The sequence below is a fragment of the Eptatretus burgeri genome, chromosome 3 (assembly GCF_056783735.1).
Source record: "Eptatretus burgeri isolate ZD-2024b chromosome 3, Ebu_testis_v1, whole genome shotgun sequence".
Classification (NCBI taxonomy): domain Eukaryota; kingdom Metazoa; phylum Chordata; class Myxini; order Myxiniformes; family Myxinidae; genus Eptatretus; species Eptatretus burgeri.
The window spans coordinates 102,849,474-102,866,841 of record NC_140963.1 but is presented as its reverse complement, the minus strand read 5'-3'; the positions used below and the strand labels follow the sequence as shown (position 1 = coordinate 102,866,841).

Sequence of the window (17,368 nt, the reverse complement as noted above, 5' to 3'; positions counted from 1 at the left end):
CACAAACACACAAACACACAAACACACAAACACACAAACAGATGACGGAAGTCATCAATATACTTACGAAATCTTTAGATTTCGTAAGTAAAAAAATTGCGGCCACCCAGGCTTCAGAAGTCCAAGAACACCTTTGCCATGATCAAAGACACAGCGGAGCCCTGCAATTGCAAGAAAATCAAAATGTCGATTTACAAATGGTTACTAGGTTAGCTTAATAGGTTATACACACTGGCCTCTGAGCTGTCTCATTTGGGTTAGCGTCTTGGCCTTGCTGTAAAGTATCACCCAGGTGTTTCGCAGGAAGGGCGGCGCATCGATGTGCGTGCCGTCCCGCGGTAGAACGTCAAGCCGGAGGATCAACCTGTCAACACTGGGGGATGTTAAACATCACGTGACGTCTTGCCCGCGGAGGTGGCGAATCATTGTCAGTGCCCTGAACCGATTATATATTACCACCACCTTCGTTCAAGTATCCTGTGGTGGACTGGGGACCTGTCCAAGATTGGTTATAGTCGAGAAACGTTTGACGATTTGTCATGAACGTGCCAACGTCCAGAGTGCAGGCCTCCATTAATATTTACAAACACTTCATTAAAAAGTATTTCCCAAAAGTAATGAAACACCGCTCGTCAAATATATGTTCATACATCATTACCTCCACCATTACTAAGGTGAAGGAGGTGATGTTTTCACCCCTTTCTGTCTGTGTTTGTTTGTGTGCAGGAAAAAGTTGTGGATGGATCCGGATGAAATTTTGGGGACAGGTGTGTGACAAGGATGAACTGATTCGATTTTGGTGAAGATCCAGATCCAGATCCGACTACTAGAATTTTTTTAAGTGATTCTTCAACGTTGAGAGATTGGGCCAAAAACAATATATAGCATGATAGCTCAAAAAATTGTGTACGGATTCAGATGAACTATGGTGGACACAATGTGTGTGTGTGTGTGTGTGTGTGTGTGTGTGTGTGTGTGTGTGTGTGTGTGTGTGTGTGTGTGTGTGTGTGTGTGTGTGTGTGTGTGTGTGTGTGTGTGTGTGTGTGTGTGTGTGTGTGTCGCAAGGATGAATTGATTTGATTTTGGGGAAGATCCAAATCTGGATACGAAAATTATTTAGTTTTGAAAGTGATTCTTCACCATTGAGAGATGGGGTGAAAAACGATATAGTACTGTATATAGCATATTTCAAAAATGTATTGGGTCCGATATGTTCTCGTGGATCAGGCATTATGTGGCGGAGGTGTGTGCTCCGCCGAGTGCCCTTCTACTCAGATGTGTTTTTACATCCACCGCACCTCCTCCCTCCAACCACAACAAATTAAAGATTTATGGACCCTCCCCTCTCCAACCCAAGACTTCCCTAACAAGGGTGAGACAATACAATTTACAGGCATTTTGACAAAAAGGATTACTTTATAGGATACTCGCAGGGGCTACTTGGCGCTGCCCAGAGAGAGAGAGAGAGAGGGGGGGATGGGTGAGATTTTCCCAGTGGGGGGTTTGTTGTTGGACATTGAAAAGCTATGGAGTTATTGGCCTCATGGTGGTTATCTCTTGCTTGCAGGCCGGGGGAAGCAATGCCCGACCCCTCATTCCAATGCAGAGTTTATAGTGGCCTTCGACCTCAAAACGGACAACGTGGCCAACGTGTAATCAATTAAAACGTGCCAAGATTCTGAATTACCGACACTCAAAAGTTGGGGCATAAAAGTGGTACGGTTCAGCAGTGAAACAGTAACATATAAACACTTGAAAATATTTTATAGAATGCAAGACTTTTTTTTTTTTTACCTTTCACTTCGCCAACAGATTTAATTAAAAGACAGCTTGTTGGACTTCACAAACATTCCGCTTTATTCACCCTATCGTTTGCCTGAAGTCATCTGACATCACCTTCATCAGCCAAATTTTTATTCTTTCTCTTATTATTCTTAATGACTACAATTATTCCCACATTATTGAGGGGTTGGCTGGAGAAAAGTTTGGCTCAATTATTACACGAACTGGCTGGCCAGGCTTGACCTTCGACGAAGGCTCGGCAGGAATTTGTAATTTGGCGATGGTGCCGGCGATAGATCGCCTGCTCTTCGCGAAGGACGCTGTGGGATATTTCATGTCCACCAACTAATGCTAGCAGATAGGACACCAATTTTAACGATGGCACACACCCTACCTGTGAAAGCCAGAGATGACAGTTTATAGCTGGGCCGAGATTCAGACCCAGGCTAGACAGCGTAGAAGCAAGTGTGCATACCTCTAGACTCCAGAGTCTAGGCAGGGCCAAATTTAGGGAAGGACCAATGGGACATTTGTCCAGAGACCAAACTCCCAGTGGCCCACAAAAAAACACACGATACATTTATTTATTTATAAAGCTGGTATTATTTATTCCCTTGTTGACTCAAAGGTAGCAGAGCAAGGGAAATGGTATATGGGGTCACATCTGCTATGCAAGGCTGGCAATTCGACTTTCCCCGTCCAGTTTTTGATAAATTTGTGTAAACGTTCCGTCAAAATCACTTTATCAGTTCGATACATCACTTTTTTTAAGCTCTAAGCCATCTGGGGGATAGCCAGACGGAGGCCCCTGGAGTACCGGCAGAAAGTGGATGCAGCGACGCGCTGCTCTGGCGCATGCTCCCATACCTGACCTGACCATTACCTAAGTGATAATTAGCAAACGTGGACGGATTTTTTTTCACCCCTGTCCGCTTGTTTGTGAACAAAATATCTCAAAAAGTTATGGACGGATTCAAACGAACCTTGGTAGAGAGCTTGGCTATACAAAAAGGACAAAAACTATTCGATTTTGGTGAAGATGTGACGATAAGAATCCGGATCTGAGAATTTTAAAGTGATTTTTCACCACTGAGATGATCGGACTAAAACGATATATTGCACGATATCTGAAAATGTGATGGACGGATTCGGACGAAACTTGGAGAATGAGTTGGTTATGTGACCAAAACAAGCCAATTAAATTTTAGTTCAGGTCCAAATCCAGATCCAGCCCATCAGCTTGGTGGAAGTATGAGCTCTAGCAAGTGCTCTTCTAGTTTAAAATATTTTTACTTTTAATTTATCTTCAGTTTTTTTTAAAAAAAGTGTTGTCGTTAAATGTTTATAGATCTATGCTCTTTTTAAATTTGTAAAGTATAAAAACTATACACAGTAATGCTCTTTTTAAAAAAAAATTTCTCTTCCCACTACATTTCAAGGTTGGTGTTGAGCGTGGTCGGGGCCTCGACTACTCAAACATCCCGAGGGCTGTTAAACTTAAATCTGTCTCTGAGTCTCGGCCATCCTGCCACCCATATTCATCAGCCAACCTGGCTGCTTATATATGGCACAACAAACAAAGAAAGAAAAGAAAATCACTTCCGCTTTGCTACGAAGCTCGTGGTGGTTTGCTTTGATTTTAACCTCCATTTAAATTGAGCAAAATGAAACATTTGGAAAATTTTGAATTATTCTCACTCGGATTTCAACATCACCGTAATGCATATTGTTAAAAGTTGTTTAAACGTTCTGCACATGCGAAGATGATCTGTAATACCAGCTACGACCGGGGGTGCTTCACGATACACATTTACACAGAGAGAATTGGGGTCTTACCACCTTGAACCCCCTATTCCAGATATGCTGCACTGATGGAAACCACACTTGGGGTACCCTAAGGCAACATGCAACATTCAGTTGGATTGGGTTACAGTCGTTGTTTGTTTTGTTTTTGCAGCGTACTCTATATAAACAAACAAACAAACAGATATATATTAAGATTTTCACTTTTATAGTATAGATTTCCCACTACATTTAGAAACCGCTCTGTCCTCCACTTTTGTTCTGTGCAAGATCGAAAATACAGCACATACTTCGAGCTGCGATGCTGTGCCAGCCTCCAACCTTCCAACTACTGTGCAGTATAACAAGCACTTCTCATCTTGCAAGCCTGTGAAATAATCTGATAGATCTGCTATAAGTTGATCTTGTTGCAATGTCAAAGAACATGAAGAGCTACAATATTACAAGTCCATCAAAAGCATCCACGGAGCCACTTGTGGCCCCAAGAACAAAGCTCCTCATATCAAATGTACCTGGCATGAGTGACAAAGGTCAGGTAGTGACAAAGGAGCATGCTGATGTCATTTCAGAAATTACTTATTTTTGCTAAATTATGGTTTGCAAGATGAACTGTGTGTGTTAAGCAATTCGTCTTGCTCAACACAGTAAACTGGCAAGCCATGTTCAAAAATCAAATGCAATTGGGATTCTGGAATTTAGATGACATGCAATCCACACAACATGCTGCTCACCATAACTAACCATCGAACAAACCCTAACACCACAACATCAACTAACAGCTGCTCACCACAACTTCATGTTTTCTCCCATTTCTACCTCTGAGCTCTACTCCACCCACCGAGATCCTGAGACAATTTCACCTGCCACTTCTCCCCTCATGTTGTGGTGCATCCGTAGATTCTCGCTCTCCCGTTTCCCCTTCACCCCACTTTGTGTCTGGTCACCCTTTATTACCCGCTGTTCTGCGATTTCATGAACCTCCATAAAAGCAGAATGCATTCAACCAATAAAGAAATAAAGATTGGCCATCGTGCCATTACAACTGAGCACATAGGCAGCTCATGATGCTGGGGATCCCAGCTTCACATCCCATAAACAGCACTGTGTTGATTTGTTCAGAGTTGCCAAATGCAATTGCAATTCATGTAAAAGTTCACCGAAATCTCCCGATGTTCTTTGCCGAGAGTTAGCTGGAGATAGAGGGCAGTGGAGGAGTATTATACAAAAGGCAGGGCAGCAGCCGCAAGGTACCATTAGGCCTCACCCCATATAAAGGGAATTGAGAAAGAATAAGAAGTCCTTGTCCTGCATGTTACATATATATATATATATATATATATATATATATATATATATATATATATACACATATAGATAGATAGAACCTCCTCCATTAGCCATATACAATGTATAGGCAGAGAAGGGAAAGCACAAAGTGGTTAGAGAGCACAAGAGAAATCCAGATTAGCATTACAGTGTTAGATTACTCGTCATACCTCTTATTTCATCATCAAACTGTTCCCCATTAGACAATGGGACTCATACAAACCTTTCAAAAACCTACAAGGGTCATGAGCCTCATAATCACCTCCGCCACATATGGTGGACTGAGGTTTTGTTTTCACCCCTGTCTGTTTGTCCGTCTGTGAGGAGGATATCTCAAAAGGTGTGGACAAGTTTGGACGAAATTTGGTGGACAGGTTGGGTGTGTGACAAGGACGAATCGAATCGATTTTTGGTGAAGATCCGGATCTGGATGTGATAATTTTTAAAGTGATTCTTCATCATTGAGTCATCGGGCTAACAACGATATTGAGCACAATATCTCAAAAAGACATGGATTCGTCCAAAACATTGTGATGCATGAGAATAATGGATTTTTTTTCGATTTTGGTGACTATCCGTATCCGGACACGAGAGGTTTTTTTTTCATTTTTGAAGCGATTCCTCAACATTGAGAGATTGGGCCAAAAATGATAGAAAGCACTATATTTCAAAAAGTTGTTGACGAGTCAATGACAAAACTTGGTGGACGAATTGGTTCGTTGACAAGAACAAGCCGAATTGATTTTGGTTCAGGTCCGGATTAAGTTCCGGCCCATCGGTGGGATACAAGACGGAAGCTGTTCAGCCTGGCAGAGTTATGAGCTCAACCGAGTGCGTTCAACTTAAAGATATACTAACGATTCATTTGAAATAACATAGCAGAGGTGAGAAAGATTTTTTTTTTTCGAGAACCACATGCCCAGGATGTTCAGCAACAATCTTCTTTACAGTATTGTGTCTTACATTTAATTAACGTTCAAAGTCCTGCATGAACCACAAGAGAACAAAAACAAATCCACACATTACAAAATCTATCAACAGGCTTCTATACATTTAGGATACACTGGGCAGCAGTATACGTACTTGAAGACCAATTTTGATATGCAATGACAAAACGTCCTCGCGGCACAGTCAAGATCGGTGCTTTAAAATCAAGTGTGGTTAGCTGTGGGGCATCCCAGTTTTGTCAAGCATTCTTCAAAATCACAACTGTGGACAGAAACCCATGGTGCAACAACATTACAAAGAAACCCATACAATCCATAGTTCATGATCTACGAGTGAAGCAACTGCGCATACCAGAAACATAGCCAAACCTGGTCTGGTGGGAGAGTCACACTTCCTTGCAATTTGGTGAGAAACCTCGTCGGCAGCTTCTTCCTGTGCACAAAGGCAACAAGCACACATCAGCGAAAACGAAACACGACAATTTCCTGTAGACTGTATTTACGCAGCAATTAATTTAGGTCAAAAAGGCAACTGATGGATCTCAGAAGGCCCACAGACAATTATGAATACTAACAAAGAACCCATCCTTATGGATGGGTTAATCCGTCCCATCCCTACATTTATATGATGTCCGCAGCATATTTTACCATCGCATGTCATACCGGCTTCCACCAGGTGGCACAATACGATACACATGTACATGGAGAGAATTGGGGTCTCCCCCCCCCCATCTTGAACCCCATCTCCCAGATATGCGACCCTGACAGGAATCATACTTGGGGTACCATGAGGTAACATGCAAAATTGACATCCTTATTACTCATACAAATCTTTCCTCTCCATGACCTCACTCCTCTCCCAACATCCTTTTCATTTCTGCCCTTCCTTCAAATTTTCTCAAAATTTTCTCAAAAACCTTTCCCTTCCCTATTTTCGAAATTTTAATTCCCCCCAAATCCAATTCCTTCCGCCATTTTATGCATCTGTAACATACATACTCTACCGGTCAAAAGTTTCAAAACACCGCCATTTTTACAGTTTTTACTGAAATTTAAGCAGTTTAATGTTTCAATGTACTCTGAAATTAAAGCATCGAACAAATAAACAATTGCAGATAAAAAAAGAAATCGTGGAATCGTTTTGTTGAACAAAATTTAATCTTAATTTTTGACTCAACAAAGTAGCCATCTTTTGTAGATATAACAGCCGAACATACTCGTGGCATTCTTTCGACAATGAAAATCAAATATTGTTCAGAAAGTTCTTCCCAACACTGTTGCAGAAGTTCCCACAAATGAGTTGCACTTGTCGGTTGCTTTGCTTTCACCCTTCTGTCCAGTTCATCCTAAACCAGCTCGATGGGGTTTTAGTATGAAGACTGCTGGCCATTCCATGATTTGAAGCCTACCGTCTTGTTCTTTTCTTCTAAGGTAGTTCTGACATTGCGTGGAGGTATGTTTTGGGTCGTTATCTTGCTGTAGGATGAACCCCTGACCAACTATGCTTAGACCAGAGGGCATTGCATGTCACTGCAAGATGCTGTGGTAGCCCTTTTGGTTCAGGGTGCCAGTCGACGACTCTGGATCCAACAAAAGAGTCCCAGATCATCACGCTTCCTCCTCCATGTTTGACAGTTGGTGTCACACACTGAGGAACCATCCTTTCTCCTACTCGACGGTGTACAAAAACCCTGCGTGATGAACCGAAGATTTCAAATTTTGATTCATCGGTCCATAAGACCTTCTTACAGTTTTGAGTAGTCCACTGGCGGTGCTTCATGGCCCAGGCAAGCTTCTTTTTCTTATTTTGCCATCTTAGCAATGGCTTTCTTACTGCCACTTGACCTGTCAAACCTGCAGCTCGAAGTCTTCTCTTCACAGTTGAAACTGAGTCTTCCTTACTTCGACCAATGTAAAGCTGTGCTTGAAGCTCCTGTCCTGTGAGCCGCCTATCACACAAGCTGTTGACTCTCAGAAACTTGTCTTCTGATTGTGTTGTGGCTTTGGGTCTACCGGACCTCTTCCTGTCAGAGTTTCCTCCAGTTTCCAAGTGTCTTTTGATGGTGTAGGAAACTGTACTCACCGACACCTTGGCTTCTTTGCAATTTCTCTAAAGGAAAGACCTACACTTTTAAGGGTTATAATGGTCTGTCTATCTTCCTTTGTTCATTGTCTTTTCATCGCCATTATGATAGCAATATACTACTTCCTGCAGTGCAATATTGTCCAAATAATGTTCAGAGTGTTTAGCAACACAGTCTGTTCCAACACTGATTTTATACAGACAGAGGGTTTGTAACTTATCAACAAAAGTTGGGACACCTGTAGGAATTGTTTGCGTCAACTTTCTAAGCTTAATTTACTTCCATTGCTGCAGAACAGCTGCAGTTGCTAACCCATTACTTGTTTCCTGAAAAGGGCCTTTTTAACAACTCTGAAATTTACATTATTTTTCAGTTTTTGGTCACCTAAACTTTTTTTAACCTCTGGCAGTTTACCGCTGAGCTTTGTACCATTACAGGTTATTCACTGGACTTGAACTGCTTAAATTTCAGTAAAAACTGCAAAAATGGGGGTGTTCTAAAACTTTAGACCGGAAGTGTGTATTTATATATATATATATATATATATATATATATATATATATATATATATATATATATATACATTTTTTTCTATATGTATATTTATGGTCTCAAATGGTCTAACGAGCTACTTGGAATCACCTGCAGTATTGGAACGCCAACTGGCTTTCCTACAGGAAACATTGCACTCGTTATAATTATCACCTTAGAACAGTGGTTCTTAACCCTTTTACCACCACAGTCCCTCCAGTACTCCAGTAGTTGGTCCTTGCCTCCATGCTCCCCCCCCCCTCACATCTTCAAGCAAATGATTAAAAATCCCTCCTGGATTAAAAGGAAAAACTGAAAAAATATGCGTGTTTTTAGTCTTTTTATTGAACAAAGAATTCTGTATGAGCAACACTCACATACACAGCATATTTAATGAGATACCTGACATTGCTTCTTTGCTACCAAATCTTGAATGCGTGGTTGAATGCCAGAGAGAGCACAACGCAAGTCCCCTTCAACGTTCAGTTTGTTTCTGTACTTGGTCTTGACAGCAACGAGCGTGGAAAATGCAGCTTCACAAAGATACGTTGTTCCAAACATTGTCAGAATCCGAAGAGCTTGATGTGAGAACAAAGGGTAAACAGGAAGGTACGTGACCCAGAACGTCGCGAGATCCAGTTTTTTGAAGTCTTCTTCAGCCGAGGAGTTGAACTTTAACTCAAGAAACTCCACTTGCACTTTGTCTGAAATATCAGCGACTTCACATTGAAATGGGTTCCCAATGAATTTCCAGGCTTCGTGCTTCTCATCTATATCTGGAAAGTATCTGATGAATTCTGCTTTCAATTCAGTCAGATGAATAATTATTTGTTTCTATAACTCAGAATCAAGGTAACTGTGAATGAGAGCAGAATCCAAGTTAGCAAAACTGGCTGTATTTCCATCCTGAATTCGACATTTCCAGAGGTCGAGTTTGGCAATGAAGGCTCGAATGATGTCATGGTTCATGATTATGTTGACGTTTTCCCCTTGGAGTTTGAGTTTGATGGCATTCAGCACTTCAAAGATGTCCACCAGGTAAGCTAGAGATCGCAAAAATCCTTCAGACTGGAACTTGTCATGGAGATCTGCTTGCTGCTGCGAATATAGAAATGTTGCCACTTCTTGTCATAGTTCATAAAGCCGTTCAAGCATGTTTCCCTTCGAAAGCCATCGTACATTTGTGTGGAAAAGCAAGGCTTGATGTTCAGAATCCATATCCACACAGCTGTTTGAAGAGATGACTGTTTAAGGCTCCAGCTTTGATGAAGTTGACTGCCTTGATAGCCAGGGTCATGACATCCCTCATTTCAGCAGGTAGAGTTTTTGATGCTAAGGCTTCACGATGAAGGATGCAGTGCATACCGATAGCAGATGGACTTTTTCCTTTCAGTCTTGTTATGAAACCAGATTGCAAACCAAGCATGGCCGGAGCTCCATCAGTGCACACCACTACCAGTGAGTCCCACGAAAGTTGATTTTCCTGGAAGAAGTTTGATACCACTTGAAAAATATCTGTTGCTGTTGTATAACTTTCCATGGGATGGCAGAAGAACATTTCCTCTTTTACACTATTGCCTGACACGAAACAAGCATACATCAGTAGCTGAGAACACTGAGCAACATCAGTCGTTTCGTCCAACTGGATGGCAAATACAGGAGAAGCTCTTACTTGGTCGAGAACTCGATCTTTGATGTCTTGAGACATTTCATCGATCCTTCCCTTGACAGTATCGTTTGATAGAGAGATTTGGGAAAGCTTGTTTGCACTATCCTTCCCCAGAACGAGCTCTGCTGCACACAGTACACTTGGTTTTATGAGAGTCTCTCTGATGTTATGGCTCTTTTTGCTCTTTGCAATCAACATGGCGATCTCATAGGAAGCCTCAACAACCTGTGAAGTCTGTTGCTGAAATGCTCCACTGCTGTCCATCTTGGCTTGCTTCAAGGACTGCCTTTTTGTTTCAAAGAATGCCTTTGGTTTGGCAGCTAGAGCAGGATGCATTGTCTTCAAGTGGCGTTCCAAGCGTGTGGGCCACATGCCATCATTGCTCAGAGTCTTGTAGCATATTACGCACTGGGGTACCTCTGTCACCCTTTTGGAGGAACACAAATCCAAATCGAATATATTTGTCAAGATACTTCCGCTTTTTTGCACTCATTGTGAATGATTTAGTTTGAAATGGGTTTAAATTATTAAATTTAAATAAATGTTAAAATTTTAAAAATAATCTTAATACAGAAAATGGTCGGCCGAGAAGCGAATGGAAAATGAAAGTTATTAAAGACGATACGTTTGTTTTTTTAATGTTCATCACGATATTATGCAAACACTTGGTAAGAGAATTCCAAAAAGAATTAGAGAAATTCCTACTTTTTTCTCCAGGCTTGCGCCCACTCTGGAAACCAAAGGCAAAGCTTTCCACCAAGTCATCACAAACATTCACGAGGATCTTTTGAAGTCACAGTTCAAAGGTCGGTACATCTACAGACGAGGTACTTAACAGACGCCACCATCCATCTCCAAATGCCCTTTTGGTGACAGTCAGCAGAAGTCTATTTCCATGGCGATTTGATGTTGCATGGTAGCTTAATGCACTTTCCAAACTCTGTGCTTTCTCCTCCTGGTACACACCTGTGTCTTGTGCAGTCATGCACCAATGCGATTGTCCGGGAGGAATTGCAATGGCATTTATCTGGCAATGCAATACTCCCCACTCCTAAACACTTGAACATTCTTGTGATGATCTGAAGGTGGTGGCACATTGCCAATACATTCTCTTCTCTAAAGTGTTATGGCAGCATCGCCATAATGGCAAACTATATTGTCGTAATGTTGGCGGCCAATAACTTTGTTCAACCAGAGGATCACCTTGACAATGAAAAAGTGCCCTTCTTTTTGTTTGGCAACGAGGGAATGTCATCAGTTTTGGTTGAAAACACTACAGTCACAAAATAACAAACTTTCACCTTCTTGCATGTCACAAAAAACTGCCATATTTAACCCCCCAGGCTCATCAGGAAAAAAAAACGATAATAGCTGTTTAAACATCACACTACAGGAAGGAAGAAGTTTCACAAAATTTTGACTTTTACTCAAGAACATCCAGATAAGCAGCCAGATGTTATAAACCATGCAAGTATTATTTGAGTGACATGGACAACATGTATGTCAGATTCCCGTTGTATTTTTATTTTAGTCTACAAGAGCTTCGGATAGTTATTGTTGCTGTTGTTGTGGTTCTTGTTGGGGGGGGGGGCTCGATTTCTGAAATGTGCAGCCATTGGTCGGACATCTGCCGGAGCCCACTCATGTCTTTCTATTGACTCCACCCGCCATGACACCCAGACAAAATAATATGGCCACCATCTTGGTTTTCTGGTGGCCTTTACGCTCTCTGCTGATTATGCACTGTCTGGGTTAGTTGTGTCATATTTCCATTGGCTTTGTTTGGGTCAAATGTTACTCATGATGAGGGACCTGGAAAAATCGAATCATATGTTGAATAAAAATAATTAGTAAGGTTTAATCAGGCTCGTCAGCACGCACGGTACGTGCCGCCCCAAAAAAACTGCATGGGCCGAAGAAATCAGGCCTGTGGGTCTCTGCTGATTATACACTGCCAGGATTTGGTGCGTCAGATTTCCATTGGCTGTGTTTGGGTCGAGTGTTACTCACGATGAGGGACCCCAAAAAAATCTAATTAATGTCAAATAAAAATTATTAGTAAGGATTATTCAACTCAACAGCATGCATGGTACACATCTCCATAAAAAATAAGAATAATTTTAAAAAAGCATTACATTATTTTAAGAGAGAGAAAGAGAGAGAAAGAAAGAGAGAAAGAAAGAGAGAAAGAAAGAGAGAAAGAAAAAGAGAAAGAGAAAGAGAAAAAGAAAGAGAAAGAGAAAGTGAAAGTTAAAGACAAACACAAAGACAAAGAGAAAGAGAAAGAGAAAGAGAAAGAGAAAGAGAAGAGAGAGAGAGAGAGAGAGAGAGAGAGAGACACAGAGAGAGACACAGAGAGAGACACAGAGAGAGACACAGAGAGAGACACAGAGAGAGACAGAGAGAGAGACAGAGACAGAGACAGAGACAGAGACAGAGACAGAGACAGAGACAGAGACAGAGACAGAGACAGAGACAGAGACAGAGACAGAGACAGAGACAGAGACAGAGACAGAGACAGAGAGAGAGAGAGAGAGAGAGAGAGAGAGAGAGAGAGAGAGAGAGAGAGAGAGAGAGAGAGAGAGAGAGACTTTTGAATCTTTTTATTACAAAACAATATTATTAAAATATATATATATATATAAACATACATACATACTTCTTCTTTCGGCTGCTCCCATTAGGGGTCGCCACAGCGGATCATCTGTTATGATCCGCATGATGATTTGGCACAAGTTTTACGCCGGATGCCCTTCCTGACGCAACCCTGGTCGCCTCTTACGACACAGGGATATGGTCCACCCATTCTAACCGGGGTATACACCGGGCCCAGTACACTGGTACTCACTTCGCCAACCTCGGAAGGATGACAGGCTGAGTCAACTCCCTGGCGTATTCATTCAGTGGCTCAACGGGGCTTGAACTCAGGACCTTTTGGATCCCAAGCCACTGCCCTAACCACTGCGCCAACACCAGGCTATATATATATATATATATATATATATATATATATATATATATATATATATATATATATATATATATATATATATATATATATATATATATATATATATATCAACACATACATACATACATACATACATACATACATACATACATACATAAGAAATTCCGACTTTTATGATTTGTTGACAAAATCCATTTGGAAAAAGGATTTGCTGGGAGTATCTAAAACCTTGATGTTGTTTGTCCTCAATCTGATTAACATCCCTGCTGCTTTCTCTTGCATCAGTTCTCTCAATTGGGTCCTCTTTTCAACTAATATCCTGTAGTCTCTCCTGTTTCCATATCTGGCCACTTCACTCTCGAACTGTATGATATCAGCTTCTAACAGAGCCATTGTTGTATTTTTAATATTGGTGACATTTGAAACAAACTGCTGACAAAACACTCTAATCTGTGCTTTTGTGTTGTCCCACCATAACTCTAATGAAGAAAAAGAGGCGTTTTTGAGAGTTGGATAGCCCAAAAGGTATAGAAGCCTTTTTTAAATGAAGTATCTTCAAGAAGATTGGTGTTGAATTTCCAGTACGTACTTTTATCTGAAGGTTGAAGGAAAAAGAGGCCCATGGTAACTAAATTATGATCGGAAAATAAGGATGGAAAGTGAACCGGAGAGAAAACTGCAGTCCTGAAATGTGAGTTTATGTACCACCAGTCAAGTCAAGCGAGGGATGCTCTCCCATTAGCCCAACGTCCCAACATATATTGAGATTCGTTGGAGTGACATACCATGCATCAAACAAACCTATTGCCGAAACAAGCTCAAATAAGCAAAGATCCTCATCCTCTTAATGATAACATCATAAAACGAATATGTCGTCATTGTGTTGTATCAGGTTTGTGATAAATTATCTGTGCTAATGCCCGGCTTCATTCCCACAAACAAAATTCAAACAGCTTGCCTAGTTTCGAAGATAATGGTATAGGCAATTTCCATTAGCGGCGATATTATGACGTCAACTTTTTTGCTTGGAAGAATTTCCAACATTTGAGATGGTCACTGCCTGCCATGGGCTTTCTGCATATACTGTGCATGGCAAGTTTCACGAAGATCCGATGAAAACTCTGGGTTGTGAAACAAAAAATAGGAATGACTACATAAAAATTGATATGACGTCATAGTGATAGTGATTTCATATGTGTGGTATTTCATCTCTGCTAATGCCCTGTTCGATTCCCGCAAACAGAATTCAAAAAGCTTGCGTAGTTTCGGAGATAAGGGTGTAGGCGATTTCCATTAGCGGCGATATTATGACGTCAACTTTTTTTTCTGGGAAGAATTTCCAAAATCGGAGATGGTTACTGCCTGCGCGTGGGCTTTCTGCATATACATGGCAAGTTTCACGAAGATCCGATGAAAACTCTGGGTTGTGAAACAAAAAATGTCAAAAAATAGGAATGACGTCATAAATATTGATATGACGTCATAGTGATGCATCATATGTGCGGTAATTCATCTCTGCTAAGGCCCTGTTCGATTCCCGCAAACAGAATTCAAAAAGCTTGCCTAGTTTCAGAGATAATTTTTAGACGATTTCCATTAGCGGCGATATTATGTCACCTTTTTTTCTAGGAAGAATTTCCAAAATCGGAGATGGTTACTGCCTGCGCGTGGGCTTTCTGCATATACATGGCAAGTTTCATGAAGATCCGATGAAAACTCTGGGTTGTGAAACAAAAATGTCAAAAAATAGGAATGACGTCATAAATTTTGATATGACGTCATAGTGATGTATCATATGTGCGGTAATTCATCTCTGCTAATGCCCTGTTCGATTCCCGCAAACAGAATTCAAAAAGCTTGCCTAGTTTCGGAGATAATTTTTAGACGATTTCCATTAGCGGAGATATTTTGGCGTCATAACTTTTTTCTAGGAGGAATTTTCAAAATCGGAGATGGCTACTGTCTGCGCAGGGTATTTTTACATATATACGCCAAGTTTCAGGAAGTTTCGATGAAAACTGTAGGCTGTGAAACAAAAAAGTCCACAAGAAGAGGATGAAGAACAACAACGTGAGTAAGACTTTGAGATCCTCCACGAGGATCTAAAAAAATTATACAAATCGGCATAGGATTCGGGGTGAGGTTCTGCTGTATTTCTGTCTAAAACAGGTTTGAAGGTACAATTAAAATCACCCCCCATGCAAATACAATCATTGAGATCAATTGAGCAAAAGTGTCTGATTAAAGACAAAAATAAGGCTCTTCGTTCTACACTCTCACTGGGCGCATACATATCGAATAGTGTAAAATGGAAATGATTGATGACCAGTTCTCGAGAGATGAATCGGCCTTTGATAACCTCTTGGAAGTGGCATGATTCAGGTACGAGCCCAGGTCTGAATAAAAATGCCACACCAGAAGAAGAAGACAAATTACAAAAGAAGCACTGTCCCTTAAAGAGGCAACACCAATCATACTCCACATCTTCAGTTATGTGCGTTTCCTGGAGTAAAAGTACATCTATATGTTTACGATCAAACAAACTTTTCACTTGAACCTGGCGGATGTGACTTGCTCCACCGCCATTCATATTTAAGGTTCCAAAAATGATCTTTTTCATGGTTTATCCAAAGGCTTGAGCGGTTGCTGAGAAATTTCAGTCCCCGCTTTTGTAACAACCTTTCGAAGACGATGAAACTGTGACTTTGTTAACTTGAATTCAGCAGGCTTCCTCATGATGCCTTTTGCAGCTTGAACAAATGAACGATGAAGATTGAGACAACTCAGTCACCTCAGCTTCATCATCTGATTCTGAAAAATCAGACCCGGCACCACCTGGGTCATATAAATCAGTCTGAGCAGTTATTATTTCAGGTCCTGGCAACTCTGAAGATTTACCAGAATGTTCCTCAACTTTACTCTGGTACTCAGTACGTTCAACCGGAGCAGTAACCTCGGTTTCTTGCTCCTGAGGGCTGGTGTTCACTGGCTCAGTTAAATAACCAGGATAATGAATGGGATTTTGTATCAATGAAGGGGAAGTGAGGACTGAAACACCTCCATTCTGCTCGTTCTCAGCAGGAAGTGCTGGTGACGACTTGCTAATGAGCTTTCCATCAACATCAGCCTCACCACCTGCTTTACTCGTCAAATTCCCAGTGTTGCACAGTAATCCTTGAAAATCATTTTCTTCATGAATCAATCCAAAAACATTCTCCCGAGTTTCAATGCAGCTTGGAGAACCCTGAGTAACACATTGAGGTGCATCCTCAACTTCACAATCTTCGTCCAAAACTACCTTTTTTACGGAAGTGTTGGAACTACTAATATCGGATGCTCTTTGTTTCTTTGTCACAGCAACGAGAACCTCCTCCATCTCCACACCACATGCAGCAACAGCCAAACCATTTGAATTGTCAGGGGGGATTTCATTATCTCCTAAAGCTGAGATGTTGACTTCTTTAGGATTAGGAACTGGAGTAAATCCCTGAGTCTTCATGTGCGAGGAAACAACAGGAAGCGTCTGGGTATTAGAAGTTACTCTATTCTCTACTCTTGGAACCGGGGTGATGTCCTTTTCACAGTCAGTGTCATTATGACCTGCTTCACCACACTTTACAGAAGATAATTTTGGACAAAACCTTTTCACATGTCCAAATGCTCCACAGTTAAAACATGTTAACGAGGCTGAAGTCGCATACATTTGGTACTCATACTTGTTCAAGGGAACTTTAAATGAAATGCTTAAACCGGTGTCGTCACCTCGATCGGGAAGAACCATATAAACCTGGCATCAAAAACTCATCACATGTTTAATCTGTTCATCTCGAGCTCTTAAAGGAATCGTCGAGATTTTCTAAACAACTGTTCCGTATCGTGACAGAATACACATCAGTTTGTCATTGGTTATAAACGGGGGTACATTTGAAATAACAATTCTCATTGATGGGGTATCCATTGGTGAAGCCAATATAAAGAGACCAGTCTCTGTAGTTAGTCCTGAACTTGCAACATCGTGAACAAATTTTTTATCAGACACAAAGACAACAATTTTTTTAATTCATTTTCGATGCTGCTCTTACATTTTGATTCCCTATTATTTTCCCCACTGATAAAACAATGTCTTCGGTGGCAATTCCTTCAGGTGGAACGCACACCAATCCATGCTTCCTTGTTAAATTATCAAACGCCTCAAACCGAGTGCGTGTATCCACCATATCAACGGTTTATCTCTCCCCTTTTGCTCGAGCCTTAC

At 41.1% G+C, this 17,368-nt stretch overlaps 1 protein-coding gene across 10 annotated transcripts in view; it reads right to left on the bottom strand.

The window, feature by feature from the left end:
• The window catches only part of LOC147030560 (growth factor receptor-bound protein 10-like), a 250,037-nt gene that overhangs the window by 154,491 nt on the left and 78,178 nt on the right, over positions 1-17,368 (bottom strand). For 8 of the 10 annotated variants that reach the window (XM_085874741.1, XM_085874749.1, XM_085874740.1 and 5 more), the window contains one exon: positions 6,228-6,291. In XM_085874741.1, the coding sequence (XP_085730867.1) occupies positions 6,228-6,291 (64 nt within the window). Of the gene's footprint in view, positions 1-5,994; positions 6,121-6,227; positions 6,292-17,368 lie in introns of those variants that run through there. The other 2 variants (XM_085874750.1, XM_085874748.1) reach the window with 2 other exon arrangements.